This window comes from Gavialis gangeticus, unplaced genomic scaffold (assembly GCF_001723915.1).
Source record: "Gavialis gangeticus isolate Ggan-Ray unplaced genomic scaffold, GavGan_comp1, whole genome shotgun sequence".
Taxonomy (NCBI): Eukaryota; Metazoa; Chordata; order Crocodylia; family Gavialidae; genus Gavialis; species Gavialis gangeticus.
In genome coordinates, this window is record NW_017729022.1 from 57829382 (window position 1) to 57851428 (window position 22047).

The window sequence follows — 22047 nt, forward strand, 5'->3', positions numbered from 1 at the left end:
CCCCATCGCTACCCTGCCCACCCGCCCCAGCTCTGACCCTTTAAGAAAAACAAAAAAACCTCCAGGCTCACCACCTCTTGCGTCAGCCTCGGGGCTTTGGGGGCTGTCTGCACAATTCCCCATGCAGCACAGGACCGCGGGGATCGCCCCCCCGCTGGGCAGGAACCAGTGAGCCAGGGCTTTTCCTTTAAAGGGCCAGATCTGGGGTGGGCAGGGCAGCCATGGGGGGCTGGGGAAGCAGGTGGGGGTCAGGAGGCTCATGACAGCCCCCCATGTGGCAAGCGGCAGTGGGGAGCAGTGGGATTGCCCCCCCCCCCCACTGGGCAGCAGCTAGTGAGTAGGGGGCTTTTCTTTTTCAAAGTGCCAGGAGCTAGGGGGGGCGGGACAGCCATTGCTGAGGCTGGGAGAGCAGGTGGGGGATGGGCCTGGGTGTGATTTGGAGATTCGGCAGCATTGGAATCTCTGAATCAGATTCAGCCAAATCGAGTCACTGTCCCCCGAATCGGCTGAATCCAAAGCGAGTACTAGCTGCTTCGCACAGGCCTAGAGGCAGCATTCTGCCACCACATTTCTGGACCCCTGGGCATCTATACCTCTTGCATATAATGTCCACCCCAATTTCCCCTAGCTGGTTTTGGGAACAAATGTATGTGTTTTATGAAAGAAAAGGTGATTTGTTTTTGTAGGACTTTTTTACAACAGATAGTGCCTCATATTGCTTATAGTTCTCTGTTCTGTCTGTTCATATTAACAAAAGAAGATGTACCCGTATAATCTGGTCATTTTGTGTTGCATGTGTTCTGAACTGGATTCATTCTTTATTATTACTTTAAAACTAGCAGGTGACACCTGAGAGACGAGCTGGTTCGGAGAGGCATGAGCTTTCACAGGTAGCAACTTATTTCATCAGACATTAGCATCTGAAGAAATAGCTTTCTGCTTATGAAAGTTCATGCCTCTCGGAATCAGTTGGTCTCTCAGGTTGCCCTACCTTCTGCCTGACTTCAGACGAATGTGACTAAACACATATTTTAAAACTGGGCTGCTAATTGATGTAACTTCTTACAACTGGCAGTCTTTCCCTCTGTCAGCATATACTTCCACCTTTATTCTCTTTGAAATACCTTGTCAAAACATGTCAGGATCATTACTAAGACACTTTTGGTTTTCACCATTGCATTTTGATATGTATCTTGTCTTTGTGTGTTGTAAAAAGTTGTAAGAATACTGTAAGTATTTATTCAGGTCAACTTACTAAATGCATCAGTTTTTTTTGTTATTTTTAAAAATGTGTGGGCATGTATGCATGCACATGAGGCCATGCACATGGAAGTGTTTGATTTGGCTGTGTTCTCTTACTAGATTGTAAGGTCCCTGCATTATGCTTAACCTCTGTTTCCTTTGTTACATGTGTTGCATGGTCAGGGCTCTACTGCATTCTGCTGTGAACTACAGGAAGAACTAATTTTCCCAAGTAAAATGTGCACACTCTTCTTACGTTATTTGGCTAATGAAAATCCATTTGGAGTGTGTATTTTTTGCTTTGCTGTTTTTTATCTTGGCTTCATATCCCACTCCAGTATTTCCAGGACTGCTTACCTGGATTAAACATTGTCTCTTTAGTTGATAGAGAAGGATTTATTGATAAGGCAAAATAAGACAGGCCTTCCAATTGAATTTTGGTCTAAAAATATCCTTGCTGTTCTCAGGTTGAATAGGAATGATTCTGAATTGACTGCTACACTAGTTTTATTAGTGCAGTTAAATTAGGGGACCTGTACTTCTTGCCACATTGACAGCTTTCTGTTTGTCTCTGGAGAACTTTGCCTGAGTTCCTAAAACAGGATGTCTAACTACATACAATCATTTAAATAGGAAAAGTTGAGTATTACTAAAACAGCTCTTCCGCATGAAAACTTTAAATGTCCTCCATTCAATTCTCCCTCTTTTTGAGATCTTTTGAGAATTAGGTAGGATTTGTAACAAGCTGACAATCAGAACACATGGGACACTATATGGAAGAAACTAAAAACGCTCTCTTTTTGGGTTTTTGTTTCTTAAAGTTTTTGTTTTGGTTTCTCAGTAGTTTTCTAATGTGGTTAGACTGGGAAGTATCTACTGTTTCATACTATAAAGTGCCAAACTTTTATTTTTTTTAAATTAAAAGCTAAATTGAATTGTTTGTATACCTGACCGTTTCCCCCCCCCCCTTGTAATATGACTAGCATAACTGGAATTTAACAGCTAAACAATTTTCAAGAGATTTAAATAATGTTTACTTTAATTCTCTTTTTGCTCTTTTTTTTTTTTTTTAAGTCTGATGTTTTTAGTATGGAACTGTGAGTACCCCAGTTGTTTCAACCTATTACACAAGGGCCAAACCCTTTATCCAGTGGTTTTCCACCTTGTTAGACTCAAGGCAGCCCTCAGAAAATGCCAGTTTTTTATCTTTTACTTATTTTTTTTGACTACTGAAAAATAAGAGTGTTATTCTGTTGCAAAGAACTCAGAAAGACCATGGTACGTCAGAATGGTTTGGATGCTGTGGATTCCTATTTAGAATCTCTGGCTTTATCTTGTGAGCCGTGTATGCGTTTGTACACCTGTCAGTGCTGATAGTGTGCAACACCCTTAGAAGGATCCATGACACCCTGGTTGAGAATCACTGCCCTAATGATTTGTACTTACTTCTTAAGTCTTTTTTTTTTTTTTTTAAACGTTTCCATTGATTTTACTGGTGGATGTCCTGGGTATTATCAGTTTCCTGATGCTGATAATTGAATACACTGACTATACATAAAACTTTCAATTTTTTATAAAATTACTTTTACATACATAAACTGGAATGTTTTATTGATGGCAGAATGCTTCCATGAACATTTCCACTTCAAAAAAAAAAAAAAAAAAATTGAATGGAAATCATAATAAGAATTTATTGGAAGCTGTTAATTATCTTTGGAGGTCCCTAGCCCGTATTTCTAATAATGCTGAATGCCTGTACACACAACATGTAATATATTGATGTCTCAGGAAATAAGCAGGTACCATTTACAGCCACTGAGAAATAGGTTCTGTTGCATTTCCCTGTGATTAGGAGCTTTTGTGAAGCATTCTGTTTTTAGGGCTAATGCTGACAATTTGAGTTAGTTAAGTTCTGTAAGTGCCAACCTGTGGTTCTTCCATGAGAAGCATACAATTCAGTACATGAATTTCTTAGTTTATTCCAAGAAGTCATTGAAAGGGACATTGTGAATCGCTCCCCATGATTTAGTGTTGGCATGGGGACAGAGTCTTTCATCCTATTGCATATTCTGTTAGCCGAGACCAGGCAGCATGTTGGCATTTTAATAAAATATTTTAGTGCCTTTTTTTTTTACACCACTGGAAATAATTGCAGTATTCCTACTATATCATTAAATTAATAAAAAAAAAAATAAATGGCAAATGCAGCTTCATACTAAGTGCATTTAAACTCTTGACCTGTCTGCCTATATATCCAAACAACTTGCATAAATTTGGAGGTAGCATAGTGTAGTTTCACACATTTCTTTGAGGGTTTCTGCATTCCCCTGGCGTTGTGCTATGGAGCCACGTTAAAAGCTATGCCCATTTGGGCACAAAAGGTACATGTAGGGGTGGTGATATTGGCATATCATTATTGCTTTACTTGTCACAATTCCTTCACTCCTGCTACATAGAATAAATGGAGCTAGCCTTTGTGTCCTACTCAGTGTTTCTGCAACCATTACAATGTGATACTACAAACTGAGTCTAAGATAAAATAACCAACAATGGGCTTGTCCTCTGAAAACTGACTCTTTCTGTTTTGGGGTTCTAAATATTCTTCTTCTAATGATGTTCATATCTAGTAGTCTCGCTTTCTAAATAATTTTTCCCCTAATTGTCATCATTGTGAACTCCTCAGAGTTGACAACAGAGGGTTCTTTCCTTCTTTCATCATTAATAATTTTATTTTTTAGGTCTTATTTAGGCTCTCAGTTAATGCGAATCTGATGTTTTGGTCTTACACAACATAACTGATCGGAACTTTGTGATGAGTTCTTTTGAGGACACTAGAAGAGTAGAATCTAGCTCAGCCTTTTATATCTCTCTATTCAGGATAGCTGGAGTAAAATACAATAACATTTTATTTTTGTCTCTGGAGTAAGCAGATGTGAGTTGGAATAAACAAAAAGCACAGATGTGTTTAAATAAAATAGTACCATATTTATAGTTCTATCTTACAGAAGAGAACAGCAGTTGGAAGGAAGCAATACTGTGTTAGACGTAGTTAAATGACGCTAAAAGTTTTTGTCTTATTGTAAGCCTAGATGAGGAGACATGTTGCTAACTCTTCAGTGCAGATAATAGTACTGTTTTGGGTAGGTAAGATTGTATGATTGATTAATTAATTTATTTAGGGGAGGAGTAGATTGTTTACTGTCTAAATTTACCTAGCTTATTAAATGAAAATCCAATGAAAAGCTTCATTTCTTTATAGATTTTTTTAATCAGACAGTTGTCCCTGCCAGGTGTTTCCTGTTCCTGTTTTAGAAAGTAATCTGTTGTGGATACAGTTGACACCTATCACTCTGTTAATTTAGGAACAATTATATCCAGATGATTGATTTTTATTAAGTTAATACAAATTATTATTTTATTATGTGATTGGATACATGTGTAGTGTGAAATTAACTATCAAAGTAGTTGGCATGATTGAGGTTTAGTGGAGCGTGAAAAGGTGAACCATTCAGATCATGGAAAAGAAGATTAAGCAAACTAGATCAGGGAGCTTTGGAATATTTACTTTTCTTTTAATATCCTGGGCCAGTACTTAAGAGAGCATTTGAGGACTATTGTCAGTGATGTTCCCAGTCATATGGACCACTTCACATTTGATATCAACAAGCTGAAAATTTTTGCCACTGTCTTTGGTACGTGATATAACTCTGCCCTAGTCTGCTGTCTCCTGCCTCTAACCTTGTTAGCCCATCCTTCCTGGTCTACCAGTTTGTCAGAATTTCAGTTTTTTCTGTGTTTTCTAATACAGCTCCATGTTCATGGTTTAATTTGTATTAAACTCATTTGCAAAACCTATTCTCTTGTTCACTTGTAAGTGAATGCTGAATTATATTTTCTTGTATGTATTATTTCACTTATCCCTTTTTAGTTTGCTCCAGACTTAGGAAAAAAAGCTGGCAAATCTGGAACAAGAGCTGATGTGTTTGGAAAGCTCCTAACATGCTACCAATAAATGTTAATAAAGTAGCATTCATCCTACTCTACCTAAATTGAAAAGTAGCATAAATGTTACATGCACCTTGCATAAATATTACATGCAGTTTAGCAGTCTGAAATGCTATAGTTAGTACCCTGCATCTGATCCAAAGCTATGGCTCTTTGGCTGGGAGGAGTCGCAGTCAAGGGCTTCACTGCACCCACCGGTTGAGAGCTCGTCAGCTGAACCATCCTCCGGCTAGGAGCTCCTTCAGCTGACTGGAGAGCTTGCTGGTTCAGAATCAGGATGCCAGGTTCCCCTTGCAGCAGCAGTATAGCATGATGGGATCTGATGCTTGATCCCACACACACCTCTTGCCCATGCACGTGTGGCATAACAGGAAGTGCGCTTACGTGGATTGCACATCAGGTCCCATTGTGCCTTTAACTGCATATCTGCCCAGGGCGGCCTCAGTGACTTGGTTATTTTAAATATTGTTCCCAACCTGTTGAAGCAATTTTTGTCAAGCATATATTAGCTGCAAATATTTTTTTTTTGAAATGGAGGATTTGACGTATTCCTTTCAACCATTCCTTTATCACCATAAGATCTTGAGGGTTATTTTTTGTTTTTTAATTACGAGTCTTAATCTCCTTCTCAACACTCCATTTCATTCAACAGAACCTTATAGGCTAGAAACAGATGTCACCAAGTGAAGCAGATTGGTGTGCTGGGATGTGTCCTGGCACAGCTGATTTGCTTTGTTGAGGAAAACACACATCATCCATTTTTCTGCCCGTTATGGGGCAACAGGCAACATGTTCTCTGCTTCCAGAAATGTGCCCCCAGCAATCTCCAAAGCATGTTTCTGGAAGCGAGGGACCTCAACTTTCTCTGCCTCCAGAGATGCGCCCTGGAGATCCTGGGGACATATCACTGGAAGTGGGGAAAGCTGGACAGGTTCTCCTGAAGGCTGAGGGGCCCAATCCTACACAGGAATTCCTGGACCAAGGTCCAAGCTTGCCTGCCTGGGGCAGTTGGAGAGTGCAGACAGCCTAGAGCTATAAAACAAATAGACATCTGTCACAATCAAGTGCCACAAATTGTTACTACCTTTTGTCGAGACAGTGTTTTTGGAACAACAAGGGGTATGGATGTCTATTTGCTTTCATAGTAACATAGAATCATAGAGAAGTCAGGCTGGAAGAGACATCCAGCAGTCATCTAGTATCCACCCTCTGCTTGAGGCAGGAACATCCGTATCCAAACCACCCTATACAAATCTGTCTAAGCTCTTGGCAAAAAAACTTTTAGCAGTCAACCCTGACACAGTGCAAGACTTAACATGCTTTGTGCCTCCATAAAAAAAACTTTATGGCTGCACAGTCAACTGCTTCCACCCATAGAGTCCACATAAGTGGTCTTATACTAAGGTCAAACTGTCCAGGTCTTGTTAACACCATGAATACATGTTAAGAGGTAAGATCACCTTGCTGTTACGTATATTACCATACGGAAAAGTGGCTCCATACTGTATTAGAAACCCAGGGAGAGAAGATGGTTTTGGTTTAGAAAAGAGGATCCTGGTATGAAAATGTTGAAAATCATTGATTTCACTCATAGCTAAGCTCAGTTTCAAAATGATATGAAGTATAGTTTATTTCAGTGTGTACTTATAGGCAACTAAACTGGAGGGGGTCAGGGAAGAGACAAGAATTAGGTAGTGCAGTCTAGTTTTACATGCATATTTAATTGTGGATTAAGGGATGGGATCAATATTTTTCTTCCATTTTGAAAAAAGTGGTGTCCTGCAGTGTGTAAATTCAGCAGTGTGACTATATCTTTTCAGTAACATTATTTCTGAGGAAAATGTGAAAACAATCTTATACATCATCAATTTGGAAATGATTCACAGGAAGTAGTGATTCCTTTTAAATTAGTGGTGCTTGTTTTAGTTCATATTGGCATATAGGTGGAACAAATGTCTCTGCCAGTTTTGCTTTGCTGTATCAGATAGTAGTTTGTCCTCATTCTGTCAACAAAAAAGTAGGATTCCCATTAGTTAGATCCAAGTGTGTGTTCCTTATATCTTCTGTGGTACTGTAAAACCATTTGTTCAGTATAGATTTAAAATATTTTCTGCATTTTAAAAAATGGAACAGTCATATGTATTATACTCTGCTCTAAACTCAAAAATAAAAGTGACAGTGCAGATTCTTCTCACAGTTGGCATGGGCTCAAGGGAAAAGATCAGCAGTCTTGTTGCATTTACTCATGGCTATTCGTTGCATATTGGAATATAATGTTAACTTAGTTTTCAGTTTAAGATTATTGTTTCATGGACAAACAAGTGTTTACCTTTTAAAATTGGCAGAAGAGGGAAATGTCGAACAGCGGTAAAAAAAAAAATCCCTGCAGGTGTTCTTTGGGCTGAGTGAATCTGGACTGTTCCTCAGTTCTTTTGTAAACTCTGAGATGCATATATTGTAGTACACTTAGAACATACATTTTTGCAGTTTTCTTTGAAGCTTAATTTCCACATATCTAGGACTGCCTTACTTTACTTAATTTGTGCTTACATGAAAGTGTATTCGTTTTATGCATCAGGCCATACTTGTGGTTACTACATCTTACAGTGGCAAGAAGAACTAATAGTCCAGCTATGTAACTGGCAGGTCCTAGAACCTGGACAGACTGACACATATATCAGTGTAACTTCTAGAAGGATCAGGTTGTGTGCCAGCGTAAATTACGTAAGGTTTAATGACGGACAGAAATGCGCAGCATCTCAGGTAACTACCCATAGTTCACACAATAGGTAGTTATTACTGTTCCTTCCTGTTAGGCAGCAGGAGTGTCGGATACCCTATTTTCTTTAGTTACCTAGAGATGGATGCAAATGGGTGAAACCTAAATTGGTGTAACTTAATGTTTGTACAGTTTTACTCCTGGTTATTTCTGAGGTAATTGTTCACTAGGTCAGGCAAAATGAATTTGGTTAGGGGCTTGCATCATCTTTCCAGTTGTTTTACACTAATGTAATGCTGATTACCCCATTTTGTATGTTAAGTGCTTTACCCTATCCTTTTGAGTTATTTTGAGGTGATGCATACTTTGTGACAAGGTATACTAAGAATAACATTGAGGCATCTCTCTTTAGATTCAAGATACTCCAAGGTTTAGCCTGCTAGCCTTGGGGTTCTCCAACTGGGCCCAACGTACTGTGGAGGGGCTGGCTGGGGTACGAGGGTGCTTCATACAGCACAGTGTCTACATGTGTTGTGGCAGAGTAAATAATTCCGCCGTGGGATTGTACTTGTGTCTGGTAGTAGTATCTTATGGCAGAGTTAATTAGTTTACTCCTTCCTAATAGTACCACATGCGTAGGCAATGACGTTTTACTGCAGAGCCAATTAGTCAACTCTGCAGTAAACATCTCGTGTAGATGCACCCTAACTGAGAATCATTGCTAAAGTATCAGAATGCTTATAGCCAACAATGATGAAGGCTCTTAATACCGTTTCATAATTGTACTTACTTGGTAATAGTTGTTTTCTATCAGATAAGACAGTATTGCTGTCTCAGAACTTTGTGCAGAAAATTCTTCATTAGGCACCCTCTTCTGAAGGTACACTCTGCTCCTTGAAGGTTCTCAGTGTAATGGTAGTATTCCTAATGTTGTAATAGTTGATAATGAGAATGTTTCTTACAAGCTTCTGAAAACTGGGAAGATTAATTGGACCATCTTGCCTGTTCAAGCAAATTGTTTAGTGTAGGACTTTATCAGTTGGATATAGGTGTATATGTGCTGTTTAGCTGAAGGATTAAGGCACAATTTAGCCTGAGACATTCCTGTAAGAAGATATCTTTACTCTGTTGTTTGCTTAAGTGGAAGACCTTTCTGGCTGCCAGCAGGCATGTCTACACAAGATGTTTACTGCGGAACTAATTAGTCAGCTCCACAGTAAAGTTTCTGCATTTATACATGCAGCCCTATTAGGCTGCAGTAAAATAATAAACTCCACTGCAGGTTAGTATTTGTAAATACAAGTACTATCCTGCTGCAGTTTTTTAGTGCACAACACGTGTGGATGCTGACAGGGCTGGCCTGGGGCACAAGGGTTTTTGAATGTGGGTGTGCCTGGCAGCCCCGCGTTAGAGCACCTTGGTGCCCCAGCCAGTCCCTCTGCACCACATTGAGCCAGACTGACTTCCTTGGTCCCTTGCCAGCTGGAGCTGCTCTGACCCAGCTCAACATGCTGCAGTCTCAGGCACGTATTCAACAACGTGCTTGGGAGCAATAAACTCCAGTGCGATTTGTGCCATACTTTATCATTGCACGCTAATAACACGTGTAGACATGCCTTGCTTATCTTAAAATATTACCCACGTAGGATTTCTTTAGATCCATTTACAAGCTTTCTGTTATGTTGACAAGAGCACATTTTGGGAAATACAGACTTCAGGCAACCTGTTGGAAGAGAAGTGACCAAACTTTCTAAATCTCCTAGCTGCAAACCAAAATCCTGACGTGGCTGAGACCCAGAGGGGACACAGCTTTTGAAATGAAACTTGCACTGGTGTTAGTGATCACTACACAGTGCTTCAGCTCATAATTTTCCTTTATGTTACTTTAAATAAATAATAAACAAGAATGGAAGAAAATAAAAATAGAAAATAATAAACAAAAGATGAAAATGTGTTTAGTGAACTACTTCTCTTCCTTCAGTAGTTTCACTTAAACTGTCTGAATATGGCTGAAGAGCTCTAGTTTGGTTAGAGTGGACTAAAGACACAGACATCTAGTTGTTGGGTGGGGGGTTGTTTGGTTATTTTAAGAGAAAAAAAACGGAAGGGGAATTTAGGCTATTGTTTTGGAGAGCAAAAAATTAAACACAGAAATGTGTATTTCCAGGCCTTTTTTTTTTTTTTTAATGGAATGACCAGGGCTTTTTAGTGGAATGAGTTGTAAATATTAAATATAAATGCTTTCAGTGAAACATTCTCTGTTCTCATCTTTTTTCCAATTCACTTTCTCAAAATGAGAATTCTGCTCTCAAATAACAAGGACTAACAGCTGATACAGCAACATTTTGTCCACTTTTCCGTATCTGTTTGAAGTGCTCCAAGTAGCTTTGAAGCACTGTAAACAGTGAGGGTGGCAATATTCACAGCTGAAGAAGTATATAAAGATGGCCAAAGAACTTCAAAAATTAGTATCCGGGGGTGGGGGGACACTGAAGAGCTTTTTTTTTTTTTTTGAAGATATCCCCATGGGCTAGAGGTGCAGAACAGGCAGACAACAGTGAGTGCGCAGGACTTGAGGACCTCCAGAGGGTGAGAGGCATTCAGCAATTCCTGCTTTCCAAATCCATGACTGGAGAGCCCATACTATTGCGTGGATTTATGGCCATTTTGAAGTGCTCATGGTAGTGGGGTGTAGTGCATATGTAAAATGTGCTCAATTTGAAGTGCTTTGGGATTTGGAGCACTTCAAATGCATGTCTGTCCATACCGTAATTCTGGGTTGTCCTGAGTAGAAATAGCAAATGGTGGTGTGATTTTAAATGCATATAAGTTTAGACAGAGGTAAGAAAAACTGTGTTCCTGTAAATTCTGGTGGAACTGTGTCTTAATACTGATCTTGGCATCCTTTTTCCCCACTTACTGCTGGACTCCTGTTTCCTATTTCCCTTTAACAGGCTCTTTATTTGCAAATGTCTCACTGCTGTATTTCACCCTCTCAGACTTCTGGGCTCAAGTCCCAGAGGTCCTCACTTAATCAATCTTTAAACATACTTTAACAGAGTGTGCTATCTAGACTCTCTGTTTGTTGAGAACATATGCATGACTCCTTTCATGAGCGTGTTCTCCCACCACTACCACCCACTTCCATCTGATTTTCCCCTTTTGTTTAGAATGTTCTCAATAGGCAGGACAAAGAGTGAGTCAGCTGAACACTTTAAAAGGAATTTTAAAGGGATATCATTAGTCTAAAAATCATAATTGCAAAAGTTGTGAACTTCAGTAAATCAGTAAAGTGAATACGTTTTTAAAAATTGGTTTACTTTTTGCATTCTCTGCTTGAGGGAAAAGAACTGAGGTGTTTCACATTTTTGCATAATTCTTCTCTTTTGTGTATGCTACCCTGCTACTGTATGAAAGACCAGCAGACGTGTGTACATACAAAATAGTGGAGTAAAGGCCTGCTATGTCTGTATGTCTATAAGTAGTGCTGGCTAAGCTGTGCCTTTTCTCTTGCTGCCTCTTTCTGTTCACAAATTTCTTCTTGTTCCTGTCCACAAATTAATCTGTCTAACTGAAGAAGAGAAAAATCCACTATAAGCAGTATCCCAGTCCCTGCTTCCAGACATGCCTACCATGCCATCCAGTTTTACAGCAGGAGTGTTTGGGGATTACTTTAGTGCTTGTTCCTTTTTCAGTTCCTTGTCTTTTCTGCTTTTGTGAAAATGGTGAAGTAAAAACTCTCTGTAGTTTGTCCTACTTACTATGCAAAAGGGCTTGGAGAGTGAGAGGTTTCTCTAGCACTTAGTACTCAAGCTTCTCTTGGGGGATCACGGCACTTTTCTGCTAGTCCCAGCACCTATGGAAAACACTGCTCCACAGGATTGGGGAAAGTACCTCCAGCCTTTCCTTCCTTCCTTCCTGGCTTCTGTTTTTTTGCTGCTGTTTGTTCTTGCAGATGGGAATGGTTCTGTTTGCTGGTACCAACAATGAATGATTGCAGAGGGTTGCCATCTCCTGTCATGCTGTTCCAAGTTTTCCCTGAGTTTTGGGAGAGTATGTGTTTGTGTTGCGTGTATCTTCCCATACCTTTCACTCTGGATTGCCTTCTGTCTTCTACCCAAGCCCTGCCATTGTGCTTTCTTTTACTGTCTTCTCTTCTGTGCCTGATGGTGGGGCAGGGGATGGGACACCTGTTAGATCCTGGACTGATGTAACATTTACAGCGCTGCAGATGGCTTTGTTTTGTTTTGTAGCTATACAAATGTTGAAGGAACAGACATTTACACCCCTGTTAGTGCTACAAAAATGGTGCCAGTACTAGGGAAATGTTCCTGTTCAAAACACTTACGTTTTGTGGCACCACATGTAACATCTATACAATTACATGTAGTGCTATAGGGTGAGGGGGCCTTGGACAGTGCTCCTGTCTCTCCCTCTCCCCTCCAATGGGGGGGAGAGAGCTGGGGGGTTCCATAAGAGCCTGCTGTGACGAGCCGACTGACGGTGCCTGCTGCTGCTCTGTGACCAAACCAGTTGTAGCTCTTCTCACAGCCCTCCCAGGCTGGGCAGTGAGCTGGTAGATAGCCCACTGTTGTTCTAGGACTCCTGACATAGCTCAGACGGGCACCCCTGGGAGCAGATGGAGCAATGAAGCAGTTATTTTTTAAACTGCAGATGAGCATTTAGTGTCAATTTAGGTGCCATGGGGCAGTGCAGAGGGTTTGGAATTGAAAGGGTCTTCCACTTATTCTGCCTAGATCCCAGTGCTGGGATTGGCTCAAATACCAAAAAAAGCAGCTTCACTCAAGTTGTGCTGTGAGAGTATGAGAAATGTGCAGTACTACAAAATACTTCCTTTTTCAGCATAATCCCCTGACCAGACCGCTAAAAAGTTGCCGGAGAATCATGCTCTCCACCTAGGGAGCAATGGGGACTGTTCCATTGTTCCATCTGCTTTATGCATGCTAGTGCTTAAGATACGATGTTCAAAACTGATCTCCAGGGAATCGGTGATGTTGACTCTGCCAAATACATTAAATAACATGCCAGAAGAAGAACAAAAAATCATTTTGTGAATTTCCTTGTTAAATTACTGCTATTTAATTCATTCAACAAAATTAAATTTCAGATGGAAATAGGTTTAAATTGGCATCCTTTTCTTAAAAAAAACAAGGTATTTTCTTCAGAATTGAATAGATTGTGAAGTGTAACTTTTTGTCTTATGAAAACTTCTGTTTAAAAATGTCAAGCCACATTTAAGTTGCGTCTTGTAATGTGTTTGAACCAAGTATTGTCATCTTTGTTTCACATTTTAGAGTAAATTTTTGGCTCTAAACTTAAATCATGATCTGTTAATACAGAGTCAATGAAGCCAACTTAGAATCAGCCCATAATTTAAGAAAAAAAAGAAAAGTTCCACTAAAATTCAATATTAGTAGAAATGTCTCCCCAAATAATGATAATACAGAGATTAAAAAAAATAAAAATAAAGGAGACCTGAACTGGCCAAGAATTTCTAGTGATCATTTTCTGATGAAATTATTAGTACAATGTAGATTTCTTCACATAACTTAAAGATTTTTTAAACATTTTTATATGAACTGTGTTGTAGGAGTTGATAAAATACTAAAATTACTTTTTAGAGTTTTAAAAACCCTAAAATATAATTTCCTTTATTTTAGGTTTCCTTTGTGTTGATTGAACTCCAGTAAAAATACTTTAAAACAAAAAAAAGAAAGAAAGAAAGAAAAGAAAAGGCCAGAGTATCACTTACCTGCAAGCTAAACTATCCACATTTTCTTGCATTTTTTGTAACTAAATTTGTTTGTGTGTTAGATTATAACAGTATGCACAGGAATTAATTCCTATGCATTTTTCTTCTTTTTCCTTTTTCTTTTAATAATGAAAAAATCCTCTTCTTTTTTTTTTTCTCTACAGGCTTGCTTAAGCCAGACTTCTCATCGATAGAATGAAAAAGTTTAAGAGGAGACTTTCCCTAACGCTGCGTGGAAGCCAGACCATTGATGAATCTCTGTCTGAGCTGGCTGAACAAATGACAATTGAAGAGAACAGTAGCAAAGATAATGGTAAATATATTTGCTGCCTTCTCTTTAAACTGAGGGAAACTCCTAGTTGAGCATTTCTTTTTCTAAGAACATTCCATTGTTTACAATATTTTAGCAATTTCCTGGGATTTCCTTTCTCATTTGAGTAATACAAAATTGTTTTCTTGAAATAGCATCTTGAATAATTCAGCTGAAGATTAAATTTGGACAGCAAATGTATTATCACATATATAAATATATTTTAATATGCTGGTTGAAACTGCTGTAAGGTGGATACATGGTTGGATCTTGAGAGTCAGAGTAGTTATCAATGGCTCAATGTCTAAATGGGAGGAGGTATCATGAGGGCTTCCCAGGTGTCTGTCCTTGGTGTGATAACTGTTCAGTATCTTTATAAAGAACTCAGAAACTCAGATTTAGCACACATGTGGCATACTTGCAGCTGACACCAGGGTAGATGGAGCTGCAGATACTTGGGAGGATAGGTTTAGTATTTCTGATGGTTTGGAATATTTTTGGACCTTTTTCCAGTGTATCAAAATTCGGTAAGGATAAGTGCAGAGTCCTGTGCTTGGAAAGGAACAATGAGATACACAAGTGTAAATTGGGGAATGACTGACTAGGCTGTAGTACTGCCGAAAAAGAACTGGTATGTGCAGTGGATCACAAGCTGAGTATGAATCAACAGTGTGCCATTGTTGCAAAAAAAACAAATAGCATGCTAAATTGCGTTGTCATCTACAAGCCAAGAGACACTATTATTCTACTCTGTTCAGCACTGAGAAGGCCCCAATTGCAGTAGTGTCCAGTTTTGGGTACCACACTTCAAGAAAGGTGTGAACAATTTGGGAAGAGCCCAAAGAAGAGCAGCAAGCATTATTAGAAGGCTGGGAAATATGACCTATAAGGAAAGGCAGGAGAGTACATGACTGAGAGAGGATTTACTGTTTTGAAATATGTGAAGGGCAGTTATAAAGAAGGTGCTGATAAACTCTTCTCTGGTTGTAGCAGATAGGATGAGAAGCAACAATCTTAAATTATAGTAAAGGAAACTTAGACTGGATATTAGGATGAACTTTTCTAGTGATTGGGGTAGCTGAACACTGAAATAGATTACCCAGAGAAGTTGTGGAGTCTCCATCATGGAAAGTTTTTTCCAAGTTAGGCACTTGCCTAGAATGGTTTAGATATAGATGATCCTGTTTTAAGCAGGAGTTAAGCTAGATAATCTCCTGAGGTCTCTGCCAGCCCCATTTTTCTTTTATTCTACAAATGTCTTAAATAACAAGTATTGGTGATGACTTTTTTAATCTCACCCTTTAAAATATCATTGGTTTGACCTGTTTTAAATCTCTTCAGTTTTCAAGAATTTATTATTTGGTGTTATTTGGATAACAGGAATTCTAGTAGTACAATTAAAATTGCTGCTTCTCGTATGTAGTTTTCAGAGAGAAGTAATCAAGGTTTCCTATAATCTGTTCATCTCTGAATGATGCATTCTGGAGCATCTCAGGCATCTGGAGTCAGCCACATAGGGCTGCAATAACTGAGCAGATATATGCGCACACTTATGCACGGAGAAATCTTTGATCTCATGCATCTTGGCTATTGCAACAACTTAAGAGATTCTTCCCTCTGCTGCTTTTATGGTTTATCCTTCCCCTCCCCAGTGCATATTTCTAGTTCTTACCTCCACTACTCACAGTTATAGTTTTCTGAAGTAGCAACGAAACTGCTACAGGTCTGATTCTGGTCAGTTTTACAGCTACTTGTGTGCCTGAGTAATGGCACCTAAAACTCACAAATCTGGACACCAGTAGAAATGTTGGAATATGCAAATTTGTGAAAGGTGACCTCGCTTTCAGAAAAATTTTACCATTTGTCTCCAACTCTTCTTTAAACCCCCACCCCAACTTTATTAGCCATGGTTCTGCTGTTCCAAGATATCAAACACCACAGTTTAGGAGATTCTTATTTAACATGTTACAAAGTTTTTGTTTTGTTTGGTGGGTTTTTTTACCTTTGTCTATACAGCAGATTTTTGCTATCAGTTATCTTAGTGTGAATCTTTAGATTTTGCCTAATCCTTATATAGTGTATTTTGGGCTATTCCACATACCTATCCCACACTGTGTCACCTGCAGTTGCCTCTGCTAATGGTTAATTTTTCAGAGTTTTTCATATTTGGGAATGGAAACTGAAATGACTTGCATGGAACCTAGAGCAGGAAAGGTGTGGGGGAGGGTTTCAGAAGTAGCATGTACAACCTGCAGAAACCTTAGCTGTCAATCCAGTAATCAGAGATGGTCATCACAATGTAGGTCCTATTCTATGATCATGGAGATCATAGAATCCTAAAACAAGTAGGAGTGGAAGAGACCTCCAGAGGTCATTTAGTTCGCCCCCCCTATTTGACAGCATTATCCCTATCCAAACCATCCCACAAGCACTTGCTTAACTTAATCCTAAAACTGTGCATTCAACCCTGTCACACATCTACAAGGCATGTTGCCCAAAGACACCAAAAGTACCCTAATGTGCCACAGGTTAAAGCAGGGGAACACTGGCAGTCAATGTGCTGCTGCTGCAGGGTTGTTAAAATGCACTAGAGAGATCCAAGGAAGATGAGGACAGCACATGCACACATGCATGGTTCATGAGAATCTGGCCATGAAGTGTAATAGGGTAAAATTCCTTTATGGTCCTGGACCCTCAGCAGAGTGGCAAGCCTTTCTAACTGGGAACCTTTCCTGGTTTTAGTCCAAGGAACAGCATTGTCAAAAAACCCAGCTTTGCCTGTAGCCAACAACCAGTGCTTTTGAGGAAAACCAAAAAATCCTGACACTTATGGTCAGATAAGGCGGGAAAAATCTTCTGGGCCCTGTGTGGCAACCAGCAAAGGCCAAAATCATAGCAAAACTAAACACCCTGCATTCTGGTGTGCAACCTAGGGACAGCAAGCATAACTCCATACATCAGACCCTTTTACTGAACAGCCATGACTCCCCTTTCAGTATCCTCTCTCCTTAAATTGTCTTTCATAATTAGAGTCAGTTGTGGAGCTCTATAGAGATTGCTGGGTAAAAAAGGGAAAAAATAGAAGGGGTACTTGAAGATCTCCAGGTAAGCCAACTGGGAGGTATAAAAAGGAGAGGAGAAATAAAAGTGTGCAAATATTGTGTGGAATGGGGGCTGGGGGAAAAATGTTAAAAGACTGGTGAAGCTAATAACATATTGCAAGTAAAAGTTGAGGGAAAGATTTGAGATTTGGGACATGGAAGACAATAGTCGTTCATGAAAAGGGAAGAAAACTGGAATAGTGTCATTGATCAGATTGGTAGTACCTGCAAATATGCTGGAATACCCCCATATAATTTGTTGTATAGCATTTTGATAATCAGATGCCAAAAAGATAATTTACATATGCCCTGAAAACAAGTGCTCCCTCTTTTCAAGGAGCGAGAACAAGTCACATTCATGTAAGGTGACCTTTAATTCATAGATTGTAATGCCAGAAGGGACCTTGGAAGGTCATTGGGTCCAGCCCCCTGCACCAAGCAGGAAAGACAACTGGGGTCAGGTGACCCCAGCAAAGTGACTGTCTAGTTTCCTCTTGAAGGCTTCCAGGGTAGGTGATTGCACCATCTCTGGAGGGAGCTTATTCCACAATCTGGACATCCTGACTGTGAAGATGTTTTTCCTAATGTTGAGCTTGATTTGGTCTTCCAGGAGTTTGTGCCCATTACTTCTAGATTTCCCCTCTGGTGCCCTGGTGAACAGTTGCTCACCAAACCCTTGATGTACTCCCCTAGTGTAGCGGTAAACTGCTACCAGGTCCCCTATCAGCCTTCTTTTCCTCAGGCTGAAGACTCCCAGGTCCCTCAGCCTTTCCTTGTATGGCTTGCCATGTAAGGCTCTGATCATATGGGTGGCTCTTCTTTGGACTCTCTCAAGCTTGTCAATGAATGTAATCCAGCTGAATAGTAAGAGGGAAAACAAAATGATGGGTGGTTTCCTAACCAGAATTAGACTACTGCAGTTGGAGAACTCCTGGGCTAGCTGTCTCCAAAGGTAAATGTAATGATTGGGCATATATAGTAATTCTCAGGTCCTTTGACCTAATTACTGTAATTACAGACTTAGAACGAAGTATTTTTAGTTTGACTTTTAGGAATTAAGTTTGCTAATGTGATACCGCTCAAGTCCTCATTTGGTAATTTGACTTTCTAGACTTATCTTAAATGGAATGCTAATAACTTTCTAACATTACATGCCTAATGTTTCTGACAAGGCTACTCTTATAGCTAATTGTTGTATCCAAGATAGCTATAGTTTATAATTTTGTCAGAGTTGGGGAAAGGTCTGTGACAGTGCTAGATTCATGTTGGCTACTAAATAAATTCAGGAAAATGAAGGTACACTATGTGCAACCAAAGATTAAATAGAAGCACTAAATACTATTTTTTCCTCTGAAACTTGATGTCAGATATATTGGGAGAGAAAGGGGAGCAGGAAAAAACACCTGCACTGAATGGGACAAAAATCAAATGAAGAAATCTGTAGTACATATTTCTCCATTATTCAGGGTTTATATCCTTTTCTTCCTGGCAACACAGATGTAGAAGTTGAAGGTCCCCTCTTAGTTTAGAAGTCTGTGATGAAACAATGGTTAAAAGTAATTTTACCATCTGTGATTTCTTTTGAAGCCTGCCTATAGTTCACAGACATAGACTTTACTATGGCTGTTCTTGCCTTTGTCCCGTTGAGGCCTGACTACTGTAATGTGTTTCTAATAAGTTTCCCTTGAAAATGACCCAGAAGCTGTAAATATGTAACACAGCTACTCACTTACACTTTAGAAGCAAAGCTAAGGAGCTGGTTATACCAGCCTCCTGATATATCTCCTGTATGGCAAAGGATGCATTTCAAGGTCTTGGTATATCAATGACTTTTTAAGATAGGTGTAATTCATTGCCTCATGCCCTTGTTCCTGTCTGGTATGTATGTATATTTCTCCTGGGAGAATGCTTGCCTGCTGCTTGATGATTCCTGGGGACCAGAAGCTGAGCAGTCTCTGGAAAAAATGGGAGCCTTCCCAGGCAGTCACCCTGATCATCATGGGGGCTTTGGGGATCCCTCCCATAGTCTGGAAGGGGAGAGGAGGAGCAGCTGCTGACTGTCCCCTGCCTGTTCCTCACAGCAGGGTCCATGGTGAGAGGGGTTTCCAGTGCTGCTCAGTCTGTTTGGCTCCTGGAAGCTGACTGGAGTGAGCAGTGCCACAAGCCCTCTGGCCAGTCCTCACATTGGAGTCCTCTGTGGGAGGAGCTGATGGGGAGCAGCAGTTTGTTGCTCCTCCCCTCCTTATTTGTGAGGTCTCCTTTCCCAGGTTATGGTGCCCAGAAGCTGAGTGGAGTGAGCAACACTGAAAGCCTCTTGTCTGCTTCTCACACCAGAATCCCAGGTGGGAGGGCCAGGTAGGCAGCTTTGTCCTGTTGCTTCATTCCCCCTAAGAACAAGAGAACTAGAATAGCTGCTGCTCCCCATGCTGTCCCCAGATCAGCACAAAAGGCACAAGGAGCAAGAGAGAGGAGGGGGCATTTGCAGGCTAAATGCCTCCACTGCTCCCTCTTCTGGAATCACTTCTAGTGGAGGAAATTTTCCACCACTAGAAATGAATGGTTATACATGGCCAGAGAGGCCCATCCTAGAATATCTAGTAGCCCAATGCATAGAGTACTCCTTAAATCAGACCAGGAACTTTAACCTGGGTCCCCTATATCTTACTCCCTGAATTTTCTTAATTTATTTACAGAAAATTTAATTCTGGACTAGTGATCTTTTTGACACAATTATTTTCTCAGAAAGAGTCCAACCTGAGTCATGTGACAGTAATAATCTGTAGATTTTTAGATAATGTTTTTAGCCTTTGCAGTACTACCATGTATACGTCATGCATCTTATGGCCCAAATGAATAACAGGCATTTTGGAAACAATCTGCTTCCCTTGTAGTCTCATTTAAGTCAATAGGGAAAAAAAGTAAAATCTCATCTTTTATAAGAAAAAAATTTGACTCTTTGCAAGCATCATTTTAAAATTTGGACAGTGAAATCTGAAATCCATCTATGTTTCCTGTCATACAGATAAGCCATCTGTAGGAGATACGTTTTTTTTGTAAACTCGGTAAGTTTGTAATACTAAAAATTCATACAGTGTACTTTAAAGTGCATTTAACTTTATAATGGAAACATTAATATATTTTCTTCTTCCTCTGATCCACCAACTGTGTTGAGGTGCGAGAGGGTATCAGTTTTCTAAGGCCTGGCATAGAAATGCCAAGTGCTTCCACAGTGTCTCTGGCAGGCTGATCAGGAGAGTCCAGTGAGCACCAATCCAAGAGAATAAATAAATAAATTTGGTAGTTGCTAAAGCAGAGGTACAAGGGGCAGAAACAGGTGTACAGAGAATTAAGCTAGAAGCGACCAAAACATGAGAGTGAGCACACGGTTTGCTGTCTCTTTAATAATAAGTGAAAGACCAAAGAATCTCGGTCACACTCAGGTTAGGGGAGGGCATAGTGTGCAAGGGATAAGGTAGCAGATGCTCGTACTTGGTTATGTGCTCTCTATGACCTTTCAGTCTGAAAAACACAACCAGGTAGAAAACAATATATGGATGCTGTTGATGCCAAGGTAAACCTTAGCTATACCTTCTGCATAGTGTCCAGGTTGGTGCAATAGGAAGGATGTTGTGGTTTCAGCAGTCCCAGCTGGTGGGGAAGTCCCTATTAATTTTAGGGCAGTGGTTCTCACCCTTGCTAAACTGATAAGGGCAGGCTCTCCATGCCTGGCCACTCCCCCACCTCCATTGTCTGGCCCTTTTGTAAGGAGGTAAGCACTGTAATAAATGAACTAGTTTTTCAAATGAGGTGATGCTCAATTCACAAAAGTTATGGAGGGATACCGGAGTCTAGAAGGGTTGAGAATCACTGCTTTACGCTCTGGCTTTCATGGAGAGGAGCTAAATGGCTTCTTTAAGCAGCCTTGGGAGGAGGTGCAGTCAGTTAGTCAGTCTACCTTAGGATGCTGGAGGAGCTGACCAAATACCATCTTCTTTTGTGAGACTTGCTACAAATTCTAATTAAAGCTTGATAGAAACCAGCTACAAAAGTGTTCTACATCTTTCAAGCAGCATCTTTGCAGCTGTTTTGCCACTTTAATTATGTGATAATTGCTTAGTCCATGTAGCATGTCTAAATTTATTGTGTATTTAGCCAGTTAATTGCACAATAAAGGTAACCAGTGTCAGGAGCCTTTAGATGAATTCTTCTGTTGCAAAGAACTCAGAAAAACTGTAAGAGGTCAGGGTGTTTTTGGATTCCTGTGGATTTCTATTTGAAAACCCTGGGTGTATCAGTCTTATGGCATAACATTGCATGACACCCTGTGGCAATCTTAAAAGGATCTTATGGTACTGCAGAGTAGTGGAAACCTAGTTGTGAATTACTGTTTTAGGGACATGTATTTCATTTCTAAACAAAGTATTTTTTATGGAGAATTCAAGATAATAAGTGTTGGAGAGCATTAGACTTAGCCTGTGTACATCAGTGCGATTGGCCGCCGGGGGATGGCCCCAACAACCCCCCTCACAGTCGCTGACTCAAAAGGCACCAGTCCCCCATGGCTGCTCTAATCCTCCTGTTCTGGGGGAGATTGGAGCATCAGGAGGGAGCTCCCTGCCCACTTCTCTAGAGTTCTAGAATTTGGTGTTCTGTTGGTAACAATTAAGATCAATGAAAATAAAGGAATGAGAGAACCTCAGGGAGATGATCCAAGCCAAACCAGAGTGGTAGCTGTTATCTGTCTGCTTGTGATCTTAAAGCTGCCGTTCTGGTTTAACCTGGATCATCTCCTTGAGGTGTTCTTATTACTCTGTTTTCATTAGTCTTAATTGTTACATCATACTTAATTATTACATACATGTAAATTCAAGTTGAATTCAAAATGATGCTGGGGACT

At 40.1% G+C, this 22047-nt stretch overlaps 1 protein-coding gene across 1 annotated transcript in view; it reads left to right on the forward strand.

Annotated features, from left to right (window-relative positions):
• The window catches only part of CDK17 (cyclin dependent kinase 17), a 184850-nt gene that overhangs the window by 84314 nt on the left and 78489 nt on the right, over positions 1-22047 (forward strand). Inside the window, exon 2 of the mRNA XM_019515050.1 lies at positions 13904-14052. Coding sequence (XP_019370595.1) covers positions 13935-14052 — 118 coding nt within the window. The 5' untranslated portion in view covers positions 13904-13934. The remainder of the gene's footprint in view (positions 1-13903; positions 14053-22047) is intronic.